The 19,631-nt window shown below is 46.9% G+C and overlaps 1 protein-coding gene across 6 annotated transcripts in view; it reads left to right on the top strand.

Annotated features, from left to right (window-relative positions):
* The window catches only part of ASTN1 (astrotactin 1), a 292,150-nt gene that overhangs the window by 119,177 nt on the left and 153,342 nt on the right, over positions 1-19,631 (top strand). For 4 of the 6 annotated variants that reach the window (XR_010729358.1, XM_066261213.1, XM_066261214.1 and 1 more), the window contains exons 3-5: positions 14,675-15,068; positions 16,390-16,536; positions 17,598-17,750. Coding sequence is in view for 5 of the 6 variants with exons in the window: in XM_066261213.1 (XP_066117310.1) it covers positions 14,675-15,068; positions 16,390-16,536; positions 17,598-17,750 (694 nt within the window). In the remaining variant the exon portion in view is untranslated. The remainder of the gene's footprint in view (positions 1-14,674; positions 15,069-16,389; positions 16,537-17,597; positions 17,751-19,631) is intronic. The other 2 variants (XM_066261216.1, XM_066261215.1) reach the window with 1 other exon arrangement.

The raw sequence follows: 19,631 nt of genomic DNA, 5'->3' as shown, positions 1-19,631 counted from the left end.
TGACTCAAGGCTTCAAAATCCTCCCCATGGCCTCCCCTGAGAGACGTCCCCCGGGCTGGGCTGAGTGGCGCGTGTGGTCCCTGGCGTGCCATCCCGCCATCGTGCCCGTCTGTGCATGAGGCTGTCTCCGCCGTGGGACCGCCCTGCTGGGAGGGACTGTGCGTCTCTGTCCTCACGGGGGCCTGGCCAGAGGGATTCTGAGTCTGCATGGTCAAGTCCGTTAGGAAGGCTGAGCAAGTCTGACAAAATAGGGACCGAGACTAGATCTCCGGGCTGCCTGACTGGTAAGTGGCACTGTTGGGATGAGGACCCAGCCAATGAGTCAGCGTCCCTTCCTCTCTCCTGTAAGACCTCTGGCCGGATTTCTGTTCAGGGCCCCTCTCTGCTTGTTGTATCTCCTTTCTCTCCACTAAATCCTCACCTCTCTTTTTCCCTTTCCATATGCACAGGAAAGGAACTTCAGGGAAGACTGCCCCACACAGCAGAGCCAGCTAGGTCACAAAGTTGTTTCTATATCTATTTAAATTTTTTTTAAAAAAATTCTCACTGAGAAAAATCACCTTGAAAGATTTTTCTGAGTTGTTAGTGTTGCAGAGCATGGCAGAAGGCCAAGCTGGTACCTCCCTCCCCCCCCCAGTGTGATACAGTGGAGAAGCCTCTGTCAGGGCCTGGAGCCTGGGAAGCCCCCGACCCGGACTCTGGGCAAAGCAAGTCTGCCCAGGGTGGGAAAAATCCTTGTTCTTCCTGTCCATGGTAAGGCTGAGTTCACACCTCTGCCATTCGTGGCCACAGTGCCACATCCCCGTCAGCTGTGAAGTGTGGCAAGTAAATTGGGTACTGACAGTGAGTGGAGTCACTGACATTTGTGATTGGTTTTCTTTTTTCCCATTAGAGTGGAGTCAACATTACAAATGACCTATAATTGGGTCCCTCTCACTCAGTGTGTATTCTGTGGGGCTTCTTAACTGAGAGAGAGAATAAAAGGAGTCTGAGCTGATGCTAGAAACACAGCAGCCCCTCCATGTCCGGGGGGGGGGGGGCGGGGCGGGGTCTGGCCACTGGGTGCCCAATTCGTCATGGTGTGGCAGTGGAGGAAACTTGGAGACTGACGGTCCTGGTAGAGCAGGGGTCCCCAAACTTTTTACACAGGGGGCCAGTTCACTGTCCCTCAGACTGTTGGAGGGCCGGACTATAAAAAAAAACTATGAACAAATCCCTATGCACACTGCACATATCTTATTTTAAAGTAAAAAAACAAAACGGGAAGAAATACAATATTTAAAATAAAGAACAAGTAAATTTAAATCAACAAACTGACCAGTATTTCAATGGGAACTATGCTCCTCTCACTGACCACCAATGAAAGAGGTGCCCCTTCTGGAAGTGCAGCGGGGGCCGGATAAATGGCCTCAGGGGGCCGCATGTGGCCCGCGGGCCGTAGTTTGGGGACCCCTGCGGTAGAGCTTGGTCCTCTAGCCAAGGCAGATGCGCTTTCCCTCACTACCGAATGGGCTTCGGACTTCGGAAGAACTTCCTACCTGCAGTCGATCTATAATGTACATGTAAACTTATTGTACAGAAATATTAATGTAAATATAGTATCTATCTATATATATATGGCATAGATTAATAAAGAAAATAAAACTTTAGTTTCTAAAGAGAAGGGACTTTCAAAAAAGTTTTCACATCATTCTGTTTGTAAAGCACGTAGTACAGCTCTTCCTGTAATTAGGCATTCTGAAATGTGGCAACACCGGCCCTTGACCTCTCTGGGGGAGAGACTCTCTTCCTGCCGAGGTCTGTGGAGCAGCATCCGGGTCAGCTAGTTTCGCTAGAAAAAAAAAAAAATCCCATCTATTTAAGTGAGTGCTCCTCCATCTCTAACCAGTGAGCCAGCGGCGCAGAAAGGTATAAGCTACCACGAGGCTGGAGAACAGTAAGCCACCGCACTCTCTCTGGATGGTAGCTCTCTACCATGGGCCTGCCATTTGAGCGTCCTTGTGTGTGAGGAGGCTGACACCTTGCTGTCGGCTGACATCTCTTCCCGAGAGGGCTCTCTGTGGCCAGGGAGCCAGCTGAGAGGAGTGGCGATGGGCTTCCAGACGGAGGCCTCCAGTCTGGACTGACAGACAGTGTGCAAACATCGTGTTATTTGTGCTTTATCAGCCTGGCCAAGCCAGCTAAGCGGGCCTCCCTGTAATCCATCAAGCAGGGCGGTGCTCGTGGCAGCCATCCAGGGTTGGGCCCTGGGCCTGGGCCGTGGCCGTGGCCATAGAAAGGTTTTAAGAATTGGTGTCTGCCTGCAAGTCTAGAAACAGCAGAAAGGGGAATTAAAGATTGATTAAGCAGTACCCACATATGCTTTAGGAGTGGAGAAAGAATGACGTCTGAGGATCAGAGTAGTCAAAGTTGGTTTTAGGAAATGGAGTTATGTGGGGCCCTAAAGGGATGAAGGACTTGGTTGGAGGGAGGGGGAGGCAGCCTTGGCAGAAAGGAGCGTGCAAGGGTTCCAGAATGAGCAGCACAAGCTCTGGACCCCTCTGCCAGCTCTTTCTCTTTCCCCCTCCTTCCCGTCTTCCTCCCAACCTCCTTGTTTTATTTTTCTCTCCCTTACAATAGAACTGAATGTTAAAAATAGAAAAAAATAAATAAATCACCGCTATTAATAAGTAGAAAAATGAAACCCGGGTACACTGTGATCTGAATTAAGTCGTCAGTGCGTTGCAGGTTGGCTGGGAATGGCCCTCATGGAGTCAGGAACACATGCCCACTCCAGGCACAGAATGAAGCCTTGGCTGGGCCGATGATGTCAGCCTCATCAGTTGCCTTGGAAGCAAGAGTCTCTGACCGTCTGTGTGTCGTGGGAGTGTCTCTGGCTGGATCATGCTGACCTGTGAATTCACTCTGCATCATCAAGCTCCTGATCAGTGAATCCAAACACCACCTGAGTTAGGCCTTCTGTCACGTCCCATGGAGGGCAGGGCAGAGCTGGGACTCGGCCCTTCTCTCTGGCCCTTCTCTGCCTGGCCAGGTCTGAATCTGTGCCCATGGTCCTGGCTTACGTGAGTAACATCTGGCCAGGAACAAAGTGACCCATGGTCAGCTAGGGGAGACATCAAGCTTACTGGTCACAGGGTGTCTACTCCAACTTGTCACCCCACTCCCCCATCTAAAGCCGATACAAGAGAAGAATTCTAGAAAAGTAGAGCAAAGCGGACAGCATGCGGAGGAGGGTGGGTGGGATGCCAAGGTGGGAGGAGGCAGGGCAGCGTTGTTGTTGTTTTAATTAACGATGGGGAGGATCTGAAGACTTGTACAATGGTTTTGCCAGCAAAAATGTAATTAGCCAAAGACAATACTCTGCGGCTGTTAGAGCCGGGGGGTTAACAAAGGCTGCCCCAATGAGCACATCAGCATCTTGCGCAGAGATGCCTCCACAAACCAGGCTTCTTCCCCAGATTTTGTGCTTGATTAGTTCCAGAGAAAGATTGAATTATTTTTAGAGGGGGGAAATAAGAGCCCCAGCATTTAGTGGTGGCCCAAGAGGAGACTCTTAATTGTCAATCTTCTCTTTCCCTTCCTCCTTTGATGCCAATAAAAGTTAGCTGGTGAGGAGTGGGGGACTTGGAAGGGATTTCGGTGTATGATGCGCTAATTGGAATGTATGTCATCTCCTGGAGTCCTTAATTCTCTTCTGGTTTTTTCCCCCTATAATTTTTTCGCTCTAATAGGCATCTTGCTGGATGCCAAGATTGAACCACGGCTGGAGTGATACAGGGATGTGAGCGTGGATGCTCATGGTTTTCCTCGGTGTCGGGAGTCAGATCAGTTACAAGTTCAAGGAAGATTGTGTGCCGAAAGCAGCGTAGATGAGTCTTGCTAGCCTCTGTATTTGACCAGCATTGAATGACTTGCATTGGGTGTGAGCATCATCACCCTTTGGGTCCTAACGCAAAACATGACCTCCTGCCTTCCCTCAAACTGTCCGGCAGTCTTTTGGGTAACCTGACTGAAGTGCAGTTTCCCTGGACGTGTTCAAGATTTTCTCCTCATTCTGTCTTCTACGTGTCTTGTTATATTGTGGAAAACAGCTACCGTTCCCTCTTAGGTCTCTGACCCCAGAACACGGGTGGACAGACAGCAAACAGATCTGAGCTGCATCGTGGGTGGCAGGCTGCTCTCAAGCAAACGGTGAAGCGACTGTGACCTGTAGACCCTGGACACAGTTGAGTTCACTTCAGAAACATCTACCCGAGAACAGATATCTCCCTCGGTTTTCCCTGCCTGTCTCAAAGTGACAGTCTGATAAGTATGGCCACTCTTGGCATGGTCAGATTATTGCTTACAATTAGGCATTTGATTGACCCAGTTATAAGCTCAACTGAATAAGATTGGGGGTGTCGGTGGCAGGCCATGTAGACAGTTCTGACTGGAGACATTTGAGAATACTCATTTGCATAACCTTAAGAGTTCAGTGTGTAGAAACAAGGCCATTCAGGGCTTCATTTAGAAAATATGGGGAGTTGGGCCCAGACTACAGTGGTGGGCCCCTTTCTACTCAACACGGTGGTGGAACAACACATTATTGAGATCAGTGTTGAGTCTTTGTTTGGTCTCATACTACCACATACACTTGAGTGAGTTCCTTAACCCCTGTGATCCTCTGTTTCTTCATTTAAAAATAGAAATGGTAATCCTTACTGCTTATATTTTTTGGCAGAGTTAAATGAGATAATGAATGCAAGCCACTATGTACTGTGTTCAGCACATGATGACTACTTCACAAATGGTAGTTATTATTATTAATACCTCTCCATTATGTCGTATATTTAAGAATAAGGCAGTGTGCGCACAGAATAGGAAAATAAAGCAGCAGTTTAAGGGAGGCGTTAAGCACGTGGGATGGGATTGCTAAAGGAAGCTGAGACATGCTTTCATGGTGGTTTGCAGCATTTAAGATAGTCACAAAACTAACCCTCAGCTATGTGGGGTTGTCATCTGTCTCAGTAGAGGGACGGGGCCATTGGAGAACCCGTTGTAAGAGAGAACTGGGCAGGACCTCTGAGCCCTGACACACCACAACTCATGAATCATGAAAGTAAAGTTGTACTTCTCTGTGTGGGACAAGAATGTGATCAAGTCTCACCCTATGTGATGGGCCTTCCTCCTGCCCTCTGACTAGTGCCTCCTAGTGGCACCTCTGAGTAGTGCAGCCATTAAGGGCCTGTCCCAGTTTGTATTTGGGGAGCAACCTCACCTTTTAGATCTTCACTGGCTCAGAGAGTGACACTGATGAATATGCACCGCATTTAGGGAAATCTTGACATTTTGAATCTCACTTCCCTTCTGTCCCCAACTGTTTTCATCTGAGGTCTTGGCATCCCCACAGGGCATCAGAATCCCCACAGGTGTCTTGCATGAGGGTTGCCTTCAGTGACCAGTTTTGAATATTGATTTTTATTGTTCAGCCCCAGCTGCTGCCCACCAAGCTGCCACACCTCTGAGACCTTCTCTCCTTCCCTTGGGCTGGATGGCCTGACTTTTGAGGCGATGGGAGGAAGAGAAGTTCAAGAACTCCATTATACGTGGAGAGAAAGAGGGTGAAAGTCTAATGGCCATTAGCATACACTGTGCCAGCTGCTGCTTCTGCTACTCGTTCAGTAATTCCCATAATGGTTTGTCCTAATGGAGCAGATTATTGTTATTATTTTATTTCATCAAGATCACCTATTGTATAAAAACAAAGAGGAGAGGAGGAAAGAAACGTGGCCAAGAATAGGCCCTGAGCGTTATCCAGCTGGAGATATTTACTTATTGACTTGACGCTTGGCTTGTGAAGATGTGCAAGGCCGGTGCACACGGCCCACAGAGAGAGCCTGTCTCACGCTGCTCTGCTCCTGGCTTTGCTGAGACAGCGACCAGGGCTGCTTCTGCTTCTGGTTGGACCCTTGTATCTCCTAGCCATGCGTGGGTCACTGCTGTTGTCTTAACATCGACTGGGGTTCCATCGTAATATCTGAGTAAGCAGCAGCAGCATCTCAGAACATTGTTACGTCTACATCTGGAGGGATGAGAAGACCTCAAGCTTTGCCCCAGTCACCTGATTCCTCAGACATCCTGCTCAAAGAGGGCTAGGCCTCTCTTTGGAATTAGGGGATCTATTCGGGTCACCTGGGACCTAGGACTCCCAGCCCATAGCAAGCTGCTTTTCTCTCACCCGGCCTCACCCAACTTCATTTGGACTTAGCGTTCTCATTAGATGACAGGTTAAATCAGATGGCAGGTCCTCACTGCTGCTCATGATTAGAGAGCTCTGAGCACCTTGTGAACGAATACACCCTTTTGCCATTGCTCTGGGACAGAAAAGTGAAGGCTCTGAGGCAAGAAAAATCCCAAGAACTGAAAAAGCAGCTCTATAAAAAGAATTGAAAGAGGACAACTGGAAATAGCCCAGGCTGACTCCAGCACGTCAGCCTGCAGCCACGTTCCCTGCAGGGCTTCAGCCTGTCAGTAGATGAAACTCCTGAAGCCTCATGAAGGGATTGAAGACCAACTTCCCAAATTAAAGGCATAAGACATTGATCAAACCTAACGGAATTAAAACTTTGAGGCCCTGGGGGTGGGAGCAAAGCTAAAAAGTTGAGCTTCCTCTTAACTCTTGGCTTCATGCTCTTGACTTTTTTTGTTTGGAAGGGCACTCAAACGTCTACCCGCCTAACCCAGAAGGCTCTCATTCTCAGAGTGTGTCTCTTGTGTACGGAAGGTTGCCTGGTGCCTATCTTTACCCAACAAGTGGTATTTTAATGAAAGGGGACATCAGGGGGAAGCCTTTTTCTTTTTGGATACTTGAATCTAGAAAAGTCAGGAAGGGGCTTTGAAGCGTCTCATGGCAGCAGGCCACAGTGAGAGGCTAAGCAGGCAGGCGGCTCTGTCCCCTGCCAGCGGGCTGTGCAGCTCACGTCAGAAGCCCCAGAGGACATATAGAGGCCTCTTAATTAACATGGTGGCCCGTGGCAACTGGAAAGAATTTCTACACGATTAAAGATTTCAGAAAACCCCCAAGGGGAGGTAACGTTCCTAATAATTTATAAATTGAACTCACTGCTTAATATGCTTAAAGCGTTTCTCCCATCTTCTATTTGGGAAAGAGATGGGCAGGGGATAATGCGTGTCTCTACTCGCCAGGCACCCCGGAAGAGAGAACCTGCTGGAAGAGCAGACCAGGGGGCTTTCTCTTCTGGTTTAGGTGATGCCCTCTGGCAGTGATGAGATCCTCAAGGTCAAGAACTTGTTACTGTACATTCAATGACATCATCTGATTTCAAAGGCCTTCTCGTGCCTTTGGGGAAGGAGGTGGGTTGGCTTATCAGGGGCTCCACTGGGCCCCCTCTGAAGGATAGGTTCCATCTTTTCTTGGTCTGTAGTTTCTGGCTTTCCTAGGCAGGAAGAGCTCATAGACATTTCTCTACCATTCATTTACCAGTTTCGAGCTGTTTCCAGTTGGAAAGGGACCAGTGTTACAGTCAGGACGTTTTCAGGTGGGAAGATTCAGTGCACTTCTTTCAGTCATCTCATTGCGTAGATGAAGGCCTGGGGCCCATTCAGAAGTTTGTGCAGCATCATCCCGCTGGTTAGCCCTGCGGTTTCATTGGTGACCTTCAGGTTATTAGTGATTTAGGTCTGGTTTTCCATTGGGTTCATAGAAACACAGGGCTGGATGAGACTTTGAAAAGTCATCTCTCTACCTCATCTATTCCCTACTCTTGGCACATTTGAATGTAGATTAGAATATGACCAGATCGGCCCTGTGGGCCTGAGTTTTTCTCCCCTTGGTCTGTCTCCCTTGAAAGCCAGAGACAGATGTGAGTGATCCCTGTCATATATGAGAGAGGACCTGTGTCCCAAACCTTTGGGCATTGTTATTGGGGGGAAATATTATAGTTGACATGGGACACCAGACTTTTCTGTTTGAATCCTTTTTTTTTTTTAACCACCATTTAATTTCCTTTGGAATATAATTGGAATTCAGTATGTCCGGTTGCCTTGAGGGATAATTAATTATGTCTCAGATTCACTCTTCTGGTTCCTCCTAGGGTGAAACTAAGCTTTTGAAAAGTGAGCTGATTGATTGGCTCTAGTCCCTTGACAGATGGTAGCTAGAAACGTATAATCTCAGCTTTTCTATTTCTTCGCCAAGGGCTCACAGATTCCAGGTGACTTCCTAAGTGTTGATGACATTGATAGATCCAGACATTTTATTTTGAGACCTAGGATCCTATGAGACTGATCTGGGATAAGGGAAGGGTTCCGCTGGCCCCTGAGATGTCACCTAGAGCAGGGATTTTCAACCTCCAGTCCACGAGCTGGTGCCAGTCTGCTAGAAATGTCATGTTGGTCCGTGATGTTGTATAAATTGTAGAGTCTATAATCATTAGGTCTGTAATCTTCATACAACATCAGGGTGGTTAACTCTGCCACAGACTGGCATGAAATTTCTGGCAGATTGGCACCAGTCCACACACTGGCAGGTGAAAACCACTGACCTAAAGTATCGTCTTGTCCAAGATCTCTTTATCTTTCCCAGTTTCTTCTGTTGGAAGAATAAAAGTAATGACTGGCTATCTCCAGGTCTTATGGCCTGTTTTTATCTTCCTTTTGTGCCTGCATTTATCTTTAAGAGTGAATTTCACAGCCCTGGCTAGATAGCTTGGCTGGTTAGAACATCATCCCAGCATGCAGAGGGTTGTAAGTTCAGTCCCTAGTCAGGGCAGATACAAGAACAGATCTCTCTTTCTCACTCTCTCTCAAATCAGTTAAAGAAAAAGTGAATTATTTCCTCTAACTCCAATGTAAATTCCATGAGATCAGCACTTATACCTGTGTATTCACTGTAGAATCCTGATAACAGTGACCACTAGAAAAATGCCTTGCTAACGTGAGAATAGATACTTGTTGAATCAGTTAGGAATGAATTGAATAAATAAGTCACACAAGGAACTGACCTATATAAACTTTGCTTACAGGCACTTAGAAGATGTCTATGTTGAGCCTTGGCCAGATAGCTCAGTTGGTTAGAACATTGTCCTGATATGCAAAGGTTGCTGGTTTAATCCCTGGTCAGGGCACATACAAGAACAGACTGATGTTTCTGTCTGCCTATGTCTTCCCCCCCCCCTTAACATCAATAAATAAGTTACAAAAGAAGATCTACTCACCATTTAACTGATGTTCCGTTACTGGATCAGCAGTGACATGTGAGTTATTTCTATCCTACTGCTCAAGGTCATCGCTGAGGTCTGATTTTTCACATGTCTGCCTCCTGAGGGTACATGTTATCATGTGATACAAAGAGTTAGTCACTGCTGCAGATACTGGCATGCTGGGAGCTTGTCAAAAAGTGATATGAGTTTACGGAAAATTTTTGAAGAACTGAATTTTCAAAATTTTTGACCTCTAGCATTAATGGGTTAAAAAAAAAGATATCCATGTTGAAATATACTCAAAATTGACCTCTTCATTCCTTCCTTCTTCCCTCTTTCCCTTCTTTTTTTCTATAATTATTAATTAAACACCTGCTCTATGCCATACTCTGTGCTTGACCTTAGAGCTCAACTGCTGCTCTCGTGAAGTCTAAAGCCTCGTAGATTAGATTGATAGGCAAATCCAAGGTAAAAGTCTCTGTGGTTAGAGTTATAGGGAGGGTTCTATGGGAAGTCCAGCAAGATTAGGAAAACATTTTTTGAGGTTATGTCACTGAACTCACTCTGAAGGACAAATAGGAGTTAACTAAAAAAGGGAAGTGTGACCCAGACCCAGGACCAACACACAAGTCCGATGAGACTGTCTTGTGGTTGACCTGTGTGGCTGCGCTGAGCATGAGAAAGGAGCTCTGCAAGACTGTTGCATCCCTGGGCAGTTACCTTCAATGATACAGAAAACATGGCTACATACAGATTCCAACACCTGGAAGTCACCCGACAAACCTCAGGTAAGGGCCGAAAATGTCAGTGTCATAATAAAAAAAAAAAGCCGATTTCATTTGTTTGATCTCTATTAAAGCCAGTAGAAATGATTTATTGATTTTTCAAGAAAAACCCATTTGTAAATGCCACCCTTTTTTGCAAGCAACTTGTTAATAGCTGTGGAGTCCTCATCTACCCCGAACGCGCTTCTAGTTACAAAATGTTAACAGTTTTGATGAAAATCAATAGACTAATCAGAAAACTTATGAAAAGATGAACCAAGAGCAAAATAATTTCATACCATGCAGTCGGTGGTTTTTGTTGTGTTTTTTTTTTTTAATGTTCAAAGTTTACAACTTGTTTTGCTTGGGTCCAGATGTTTCTTAATTTTTTGTGTGTGTGTGGTTTTGTTTTTCATCTCATAAAAACAAACTAAGACATATACATGAAGAATACCCTCTGAGCACAGCTAAGGTAACACAGAAACAAAGTCGGGAATGCGAGTGGGAAGGACTCGGCACTTTCAGTGAGTCCTGTGCGGGGACGCGGCCGTGACGTTGGTCAGTGTGTGCTCACGCGCACGTCCCAGTGAATGCCTCTTTGGGGCTGAATGCAGGGAGCAAGTTTATTCCCCCCAACAGACTTCCTTTTGTCAGACAAGAAGAGACTGTGCAGCCCAGGTTGCCTTCCTCTTTTTGTCCTCGGTTCTCGGGGAGCTTCTGGCGGCAGACCTCTGCCTGGCGTCCTTTCTGTTCCGTTTGCCACCTCTTTGTTCTGTTAGGTGGTTTCAAAGAAAATCCTAGAGCGTCTGTGTTTTCACTAAAACTGCTTTAAACTCTCTGCAGAAGTAGAGAGATGAAAAGTAATGATAATGTCAAAGAACCATGGTTTATCTTAGGGCTGTAAAAGTCATCAAATGTGGACACTAGACTTCCAGGTTGTCACTGGAGAAGGAAATTTATAAAGGAGTCCACACCCACACCTGGAGTTTTTCTACTACTCTAGTAGGGGGAAATATATATATATATATACACATATATATATACACACACATACATATACATATATATATATATATATATATATATATATATATTTATCCTACCTGTGACCTTCTCACTGGAAAAGGCAGATAAGCTGTTCAGAGGTATTTGTGTGGTGATTTTTTTACAAATTATTATTATAAGATGTGATGATTAAATTATATAATAATGTCAAACAGCATTATGCATCCAGGGGTTGGCAAAAGTAGGTTTACAGGGGTAAGTACGTGACACGCAGTTAATAACATTATTGTTATATCATTACCTCATGTGTTTTACCATACAACTGTAGAGCTACTTATGCCCACTCCTGTATTTTTATGAACATAATGACCCACAATCTGTACATCACCTCAGTGTTGTGACACTTGCCACCAATTTGAGTTACAGAAGCAGAGAAAACTATCCCACAACGTCATTTAAGTACCTGAGAATCCTTCCTCCAAGGCCTGTGCTAACTTTCCCTTGATGTCTGGAATTCATTACTGGTAACTGATTATTAAAGAGTTGAGGCCATCAGGAGTCACAGACTCTAAGCAGAGGATATGTGTTGCTGAAGCAAGATTGGAGGTGCTAAATATGCTGGCTTAAGCCAAACAAAAACTTGCGTTCTAGTTCCCTTTAAGTCAACATGTTTTTTACAAAACAAACCATTCCTGAGTGTCTGGGGACCACTCATGGTAGAGGGAATTTTATATTAACTTAACAAAAATGGTACCACAAAAGAGCAGTGGACAAGAGTCTGGGTCCAGGACCAGCTTGGTATCGTCTAGTTTTGTAATCTCTCTTGGTATTATTATTATTATTTTTTTCATCAGAAAAGAAGGGGTCAAACCTGGAGATTTTCATGAGTTTCACAGTTGAGCCAGAACACAGATTTCTTTGTTGAGGTTCAACTAAATGGAAGGATAATGGTGTCCTCCAGGCACGTAGCGATGTGCAATGCACGGTCTTACTAGCAGAGACCTTGACATGTGAGTGATATCTTCTCACAACCCGCTGTTCGTGGGTGGGACTCTTGATGGGTGCTCAGTACAGGACATGTGTTTATGGCAGTGCTCATTGGACCCATGGTCAGCTAGATGGGCACTTTGAATAGCGTCTCATTTTCCTTGGAGAAGCGAGGATGGGCCGAGGAGGAATCGCCCACACACTCTCCTACTTTGTCCCCTTAGGGTTTGTGTCATAGATGCCCAGGTGCAGGTCTCCAGGGAGCTAAGCTCATTCGGGGTGACTGTGGCCTCAGGGCTAAGTATGTAGGCTCTGAAGTGGGTGTCCTTTTTGTTCCCATTTCAGTCCTGTTCATACTCTATGTGACCTTGGGCAGTTCTTTTTTTACCTCTCTGCCTTAGCCTTTTTAAATATAAAGTGTGGAACATATAAACTAGTAAAATAGTTTAACTACTTCTTAAATGCATGGAGCATTTAGAACTCCTGTCGGATACATGGTAAAACCCCCTAATGGACAAGTGTTTTCATTTTATTCCTGCGTAGTGTTAGGAGAGAACTGTGACTGGGTCCTACCCTAGCCCTGTGGTGGGCATCTGGGAGGAGAATCTGGGGACGAGTGGAGGGGACTTCTGAGACCTCAGCGTGAGCAGGAAAGGTGGCGTTTAAGCCAACCCTTGGAGACGGATGTTGATGCCGCATTCACAGCTCCTTCGGGAATAAAATTACCTCTTGCTTTCACCCGCCTAATGCAATGTCTGACAACTTTCCTCACTCGGGAAGTTTTTCTTCCTGTGTGGCTTAATTACCTATTGTTGCAGTTTCCATTGGGGGTGAAGGAAAGGATATAGGTCTGCCTCTGAGACACAGGGTCTGCTGCAGACCTATTGGGTTGAGCTCAAGCATTCCATCTCAGCAGGCTGGGGCTGGGTTCAGTGATGGCAGCTTCGAGGCTCCCCGGGGGCTCTGGGCTCGGTGGTGGCAGCTTCGAGGCTCCCCGGGGGCTCTGTGTGCTTGTCTGCAGGGCTGTCAGGATGAAGGGCGGACAGCAGGGGTGGTGGCACTTAGCCTGGATCCCGAAAACGTGGCTGTGGACTCATTCCAGCTGTAACCTGAGCAGCCTTGTGTTTAATGGCTTCTCTGTACAAGCAAGCACAAGGGATGTCACCAGGTCAAAGAGAAGTTTGAAAACCTGGAGGCTAGTGTTTGTCCCCAACTAGCCAACTGACATGACCTGTCACTTGGCGGCTCTGTTGCTTCTTAGCTCCTCTGTGCTGCCTGTGAGAAAGCGTCAACATCTTGTGTGTGTTTGCTATATAGGTTTGTGTGCTTGTGTACGTGTGTGTGCGCGCACATGCTCCTGTGCTCGCGGTGATGGAAGGAGAGGGAGGGTAAGTGAAAAGATTTACGGGAACTTTATAAATCCGAGACATTATTGCAAGGCTGGAGAAAGTCCCTCTAATAAGTTTGGGGGAATAATCTTTCCCAGCCTTGTGTGGGTTTCATCTCTCGCCTGTACAATGGGGCGGTGTGATTGAAGCCCAAGGCTGAGAGAAGAACCGTTTGGCACACCCTCACCTAATGAAATAGGTTTGGAGGGCTATGGACCAAAATAAAGGGAGCGACTGCAGGTTGTGTGTGGGAAGATTTATGTCCTCTGTGCACTGAGCAGCAGCCGGCATGCCAGACTCCCCCCCCCCCCCCCAGCCTGGCTCTGGGTACACGTCCAGGTGACGTGTTCAGTCTCGCTGAACACTGCATCCTCACCTCTGACAAACTGAGTGCTCTGCTGGCTTTTAAGTGATGGCCTCAGGGGGTGACCTTGGAGCATAAGAAGGTTCAGAAGAAAACTCTCTAACATCCTGACTCCATGACATGGGCCTCAGTCTCTTTCCTTGTGATGTAGCGAGCAAGGGGCTGTGTAGGGGGAAAAGGCTGCCTCCTAGCACAGTAGTGACCCAAACTCATGTCACATGGGCAGATTCCTTTGCACACCTGCTATAAACCTCTCTTTGGATTGGTCCATGGGTTTCCCAGCTGGGGCAGTGACCTTGGTGGAGAGATTTAAGGCTAGGCTGAGGACAGCCTTGATTCTGTGGTATACACCCTGTGTTGGGCACCTGACATAGTTACCTTAGTCCTGCCCACCACTCAGCAAGGATGAGGGTGTCTTCTCTATCATACAGATTGGAAACCAGAAGTTTTGAATTTAGAGGACGCACTGATCATTGGTGGAACCAGACTTAAAATCTGTACATGATTGATTTTTAAGATGTGAGAGAAGAGGTGACCAGATCCCCGTCTGCGGCTAAAAAATGGCCTAAGAGCAGCTTTCTGTGGAGCAGATTAGCCTTAACAGACTAACCCTCTCTCTTACTTTTGCAGCTGAAACACATACACATACACACAATCACATAGACTTCTGTGTTCAACTTGTTTGCTAGGCCAGAATCACCTGTGAGTCACTTGAAATGAGGCACTGGTCATCCCAGTTCCATTTTCATTGCACCTCAAACACAGATCACAGCAGACGGTCCCTTTGCTGCTGAGTGATACAAGTGCTTCCTGCACCTGCATGAATGAGCGAATGAACGAGTGAGTGAGTGAGTGAATGAACGAGTGAGTGAATGAGTGACAGCTGGTGGTAGCAGAGGGGCGGTGCCTCTCTGAGGCAGGAGCTCACCGTGGCCCCGGCCTCCATCGGCTGCTCTCTCTTTCCAGGGTGGTATGATCGCTCTGCTGCTGTCCATCTTGTGCCTGGTGATGATCCTGTACACTCGCCGCCGCTGGTGTAAGCGCCGCCGGGTCCCCCAGCCCCAGAAGAGCGCCAGCGCCGAGGCGGCCAACGAGATCCACTACATTCCCTCAGTGCTGATCGGCGGGCACGGGCGCGAGAGCCTGCGCAATGCCCGCGTGCAGGGCCACAACTCCAGCGGCACCCTGAGCATCCGGGAGACGCCCATCCTCGATGGCTATGAGTACGACATCACCGACCTGCGCCACCACCTGCAGAGGGAGTGCATGAACGGAGGGGAGGACTTCGCCAGCCAGGTCACTCGCACCCTGGACTCCCTGCAGGGCTGCAACGAGAAGCCCGGGATGGACCTCACACCAGGTGGGCGGCTTGGTTGGTCTTCGTCCGGGGGAGCTAGGGAGTGGGTCCAGAACAGCTGCTTTCTAATTTGGAGGCTGGCAGTCACGCATACTGGGATGCACCGGTGCCCTTTCCCAGGTGGGCGAGAAGCGTAAGCTTCTTCCTGAGATGACGAGAGCCATTTTCTAGCATAGGATCTAAGCAGAACAAGTATAATTTGGGTCCCTCCCACCTCCACTTTGCATCCAAAGACTGGGTTAGAGCCTTTTTTGGTCCACAGCAAGCCATCCTTAGGGAAATAAGAAAATAGGAGGAAAGATCAACATGTGTGTATGGTCCTGTGTATGTATGGACTTGTTTAGGCAATTTAATTTTTCATTGAAGTGGAGGGGACGGAGGTATTCGTTCTCTTCTATAACTCCAGAGACTTTGGTTTGGGGGTGGGTTAGCTGTGTTCGTTTGCTCATGTCTCTAGAGTCTTTATAGGGATGTGCTTCTCCAAGGAGAATGAAGGAATGCAGTCAGGCTGTCTGACCTCAGACACGTTGTGTGTCTATGAGACACAGGGTGGAGACTTGAACGGAGTCTGGCTGAACAAAACCAGGGTCAACAAAATGCAGAGAACAAACAACTGTACTTTTACAGTAGCTGACCTGTCCTGCTCTTGACTCTCTATGAATAAGCAACTTCCCATAGAGAAAACCCCAAGACAGTGGTCCTTCAAAGAACTGCTCTGTTATTTTTGAAGACATTTTGATGCTGAATATTGCTTTATATGGGCTGCCAGTGGGCTTGAAAGAGGAAAACCCCACCCTATAGGTTTCCACTCTGCTTGTTATCTGGAAGAGAGCCTATCATTAAGAGGCTCTCACAGGTGATACTCAGAAGTTACAAAGTCAAATAGATGCACTGAAGGAGCAGGCAGATAGCACAAACATGTGCATGTGCTAGGTGGCAGGCGATAGGGCCCAGTGCAGACTGTGGTGATAAGAGGGCATGTTCTGTCTGAATGCACTCACATTCACCTCCTATTAAAACTCTTTGCTGACCAAAGGAAGCACTCTGTCATCTGTCTCTAGCCAAAGGGCCGTGCTTGGTGACCCTGTCCATACAGAATGAGTTGAATTGGATTCTTCCATTGGAAACCCTTTTCCTTCACTTCTCTCCAAACTTTGTGGTCCCCTAGACACCAAAGTATTTTAGGCTCTGCCAGCCTCTCACTTTAAAGGTTCCTTATTTGAATTCTGTGAAACTCTGTTTTCTTGGTTGTTGCAGATTCCCCTGCTCTCACTGTCTTTGACCTTTTCTCTCAAAGTCCTTTCCCTGACTTTTCCTGACACAGGCAGTGACAATGCCAAGCTGTCGTTGATGAACAAGTACAAAGATAACATCATCGCCACCAGCCCTGTGGACTCCAACCACCAGCAGGCCACCCTGCTCTCGCACACCTCCAGCAGCCAGAGAAAGCGCATCAACAACAAAGCGAGAGGTACCCGTGTCTGCTGTTGGGGTGTGCAGGGCCTAAGCTCAGTGAAGGCAGGGCTCCTGGGACCCCGCCCCCCACTCGCATGCACGTCTAGAGGGGATGTGTTCCGGCACAGAATTTCTCAGTATTTCTGGAGGACTGCTGAGCATTACTGACTAAACACAAAAAAACAAAGCCCCTCAAATATACAAACCTGACAACCAAGTGATTTCATCAACAAGAATTTATCCTTGGGAAATAATTGGACAAATATGCAAAGGTGGGAGTGAAAAGCTCCCATCACATTGTTTAAGGAGAGGGAAATTGGAAATGGCGTCCGCATCCATAAGGAGGGAACGAGTTAACCGCCTGGACATCTGTCTCCCGTCCGGGGGGCTGACCGTGCAGCCATTTATGGTGATAATGGAGATCTATCCTTGCTCATATGGGAAGTTGCCCACCCATCTAGTAAATGGGGGAAAAAATGAGTTTATAAAATAGAAGGTACCACTTTAAGGGGAGAGTAAAAAACGTTTATCTGTTTTTGTATCAAAAAGGCAAAGAGTCAATACATCAAATGTTAACACAGTTATGCTCTGATTTAAAGGATTTAGAGAAGACATCAGGGTTGTTCCCTTTATGTATATATATTTTGTATTTTTCTTTATTATTTTCTCTCTTTTTCACATGGAATACATATTAATTCTAGAACCAGAAAAAATCCAATATTCTGTAGATATTAAGCCATATAGTTGTATCTCCCTTAAGACATAATTCCAGCCTCATATCAGCAAGGATCGGGACCTGTAATGGGGGAAGTTTCCCTTGCTTCCTGTCCCACCCACCATCTGTGATGGTCCTGTCCGGCAGGTGGCTGTCAGGAACTGCCCTCCTTGGTTAGGAGCGTGGCTGGGTGGAGGTAGGGCTCCAGCGACTGCTGTCATATAAAAGTCACTCTCTCCAATAAATCTGTGTCTCAGGAAGCTCCAGTCCCCATGGCTGCTCCTCCCAGATTGTCAGCCATCCTGCTTTCATTTTTTATCGGTTTTTCTCTTGAACTTGCCCAATGATTTGGTGTCATGAAGACAAGACTGAAGATGTTGTCTTTGCCATGGTCCTGTTCGTTCCAGCTGGCTCCGCCTTCCTGAACCCCGAAGGGGATTCTGGCACAGAGACAGAAAATGACCCCCAGCTGACCTTCTACACTGACCCCTCGCGCAGCCGGCGGCGCAGTAGAGGTAGGAAGGGAAGAGGGGCAGAGTTGGGGGGGGGCTCTGGGGACGGGAGGGCATGGAGCTCAGAGGTCCTGGGTCGGCTGGTGGGGTCTGTGCACCAAAGCCAGTTTCTGCGGGTGGGTGTGATCCTTGGACTGCAGTTGGTGTGCCGTCCTAAGGAAGAAAGAAGAGCCCAGAGTGGAGCGTGTCAGAGAATCATCTCTCCCAGATAATGGCACTCTCAAACAGGTTTCCGAGTTGTTTGAAAGGCTATTTCTTGGTCAGAGGACTCTCAATTCCTTCTGGAAGCCTCGGGAGTCCTATGTTGCTGTTTAGAGACAGGAAGTAAAGTTGATGAAGTGTGTTGTCTGTGAAAACATGAGCAGGATGTGTAGCCTTGCTCACCCAGCCACACTGGCCTTGGGGTGGGGTCAGGCACTGAGGGGGTGGGCAGGGCACCTGAGGAATGACTTTTGGCCAGAAACCAGCATGTAGATAGGGAGATCTGGGTTCAAGCACTGATTGGCTTCACCATTGACTTGCTGTGTGATATTGGATAAGGACAACACCTTCTCTGAGCCTCAGTTTCCTCACCTACTTAATGGGTTAACAATCCTTCACACATAGGAGTACTGTCAGGACTAAATTATATTAAAATGTGGGTTTTTGATGACTGGCAAAGGACTGAGATCTGCCTTGTTGTTGCTGTTAGAACTCTCCACAGGGCAGTCTCAGATTTTCATGACATTCTGTCTTAAAGAATTTTGGACAGGGGCCCCTTGAAATACAATGGAGGATATTTGAGTGACATCGCATTGTATCATACTCAGTAGAATTTCCCCCAACCAGTAATCAAGAAGTACCCACAAAATACAACTGCATGCTGGCCCCCTCCTGCCTGCACCTGAATTCCTTTCATATTGAGGGCATTCTTCCCAGAGATTGGAAAAATCCCTTTGAATTCCTCAATTCCAGTTTCTGTAGGCTTTGCGACCATTAGTACAAAACTTCTTTCTACCATTTTTCTCAAGAAATCAGTGGGGGTCAGGACAGCTTAATGTCTGATGCCCCAGTATCCCTGGGGTGAGAATGTGGACCCTCTGATCCTCATCCCATATTTATATATACAGCAAATAGTCAACCGGGCTCATCAACCCAGGCCACACCATAGCAAGGCGTGTTCTGCTCAAATGAAATCCTGTTTAACAAAATCTATAGTAATGAATTACAGTGAGTTTCTCTGCAGCATAAAACTGTTCCTTTTAAATATCAAGCTCCCCTAGTATGTCAACTATTTATTGCTATTAACTAGACTGTAAGCTTCTTAGGGATGGGCATGTCTAATTTATTTTTTGGAAGTGCCTGGTGGAAGATTTTGCCTATAATAGATGCTTGTAAGCATTTGTTGAATTGAACTGGATACATCAATCAGGCCGGCAAGGAATTTTATAACCTACCTGCCTTGGGTCAGGCTTTGTGATGGGGGTGGAGAAAAGAAAACATGGCACAGTGATACGTTTTCATTTAATAATATAAATAAAGGAGAAAGAATACTCAGAGGTGAGAACAGTTCATTCTACCTGGCGGCAATCAGAGGCAAAAAGGAAAATAGATAGAGAGAAAATAATGCAGCTGGATTATATACAATATGAAGAATTTATTGAAAGAGGAGAATGTAGGGTAAAGGCATGCCATAGGAGGGAATGGTACATATAAAACCTTACAGGCACACAAGAACCAGGTGTTTTTAAGCAAGTTAAAGAACTCTGGCCCTGGCCAGTTGGCTCAGCGGTAGAGCATCGGCCTGGGGTGCAGGGAACCCAGGTTCGATTCCCAGCCAGGGCACATAGGAGAAGCGCCCATTTGCTTCTCTACCCCTCCCCCTCCTTCCTCTCTGTCTCTCTC

The sequence above is a fragment of the Saccopteryx bilineata genome, chromosome 2, assembly GCF_036850765.1.
Source record: "Saccopteryx bilineata isolate mSacBil1 chromosome 2, mSacBil1_pri_phased_curated, whole genome shotgun sequence".
NCBI lineage: Eukaryota > Metazoa > Chordata > Mammalia > Chiroptera > Emballonuridae > Saccopteryx > Saccopteryx bilineata.
Note: the sequence above shows the minus strand (reverse complement) of the source record. Positions and strands in the feature narration are given on the sequence as shown.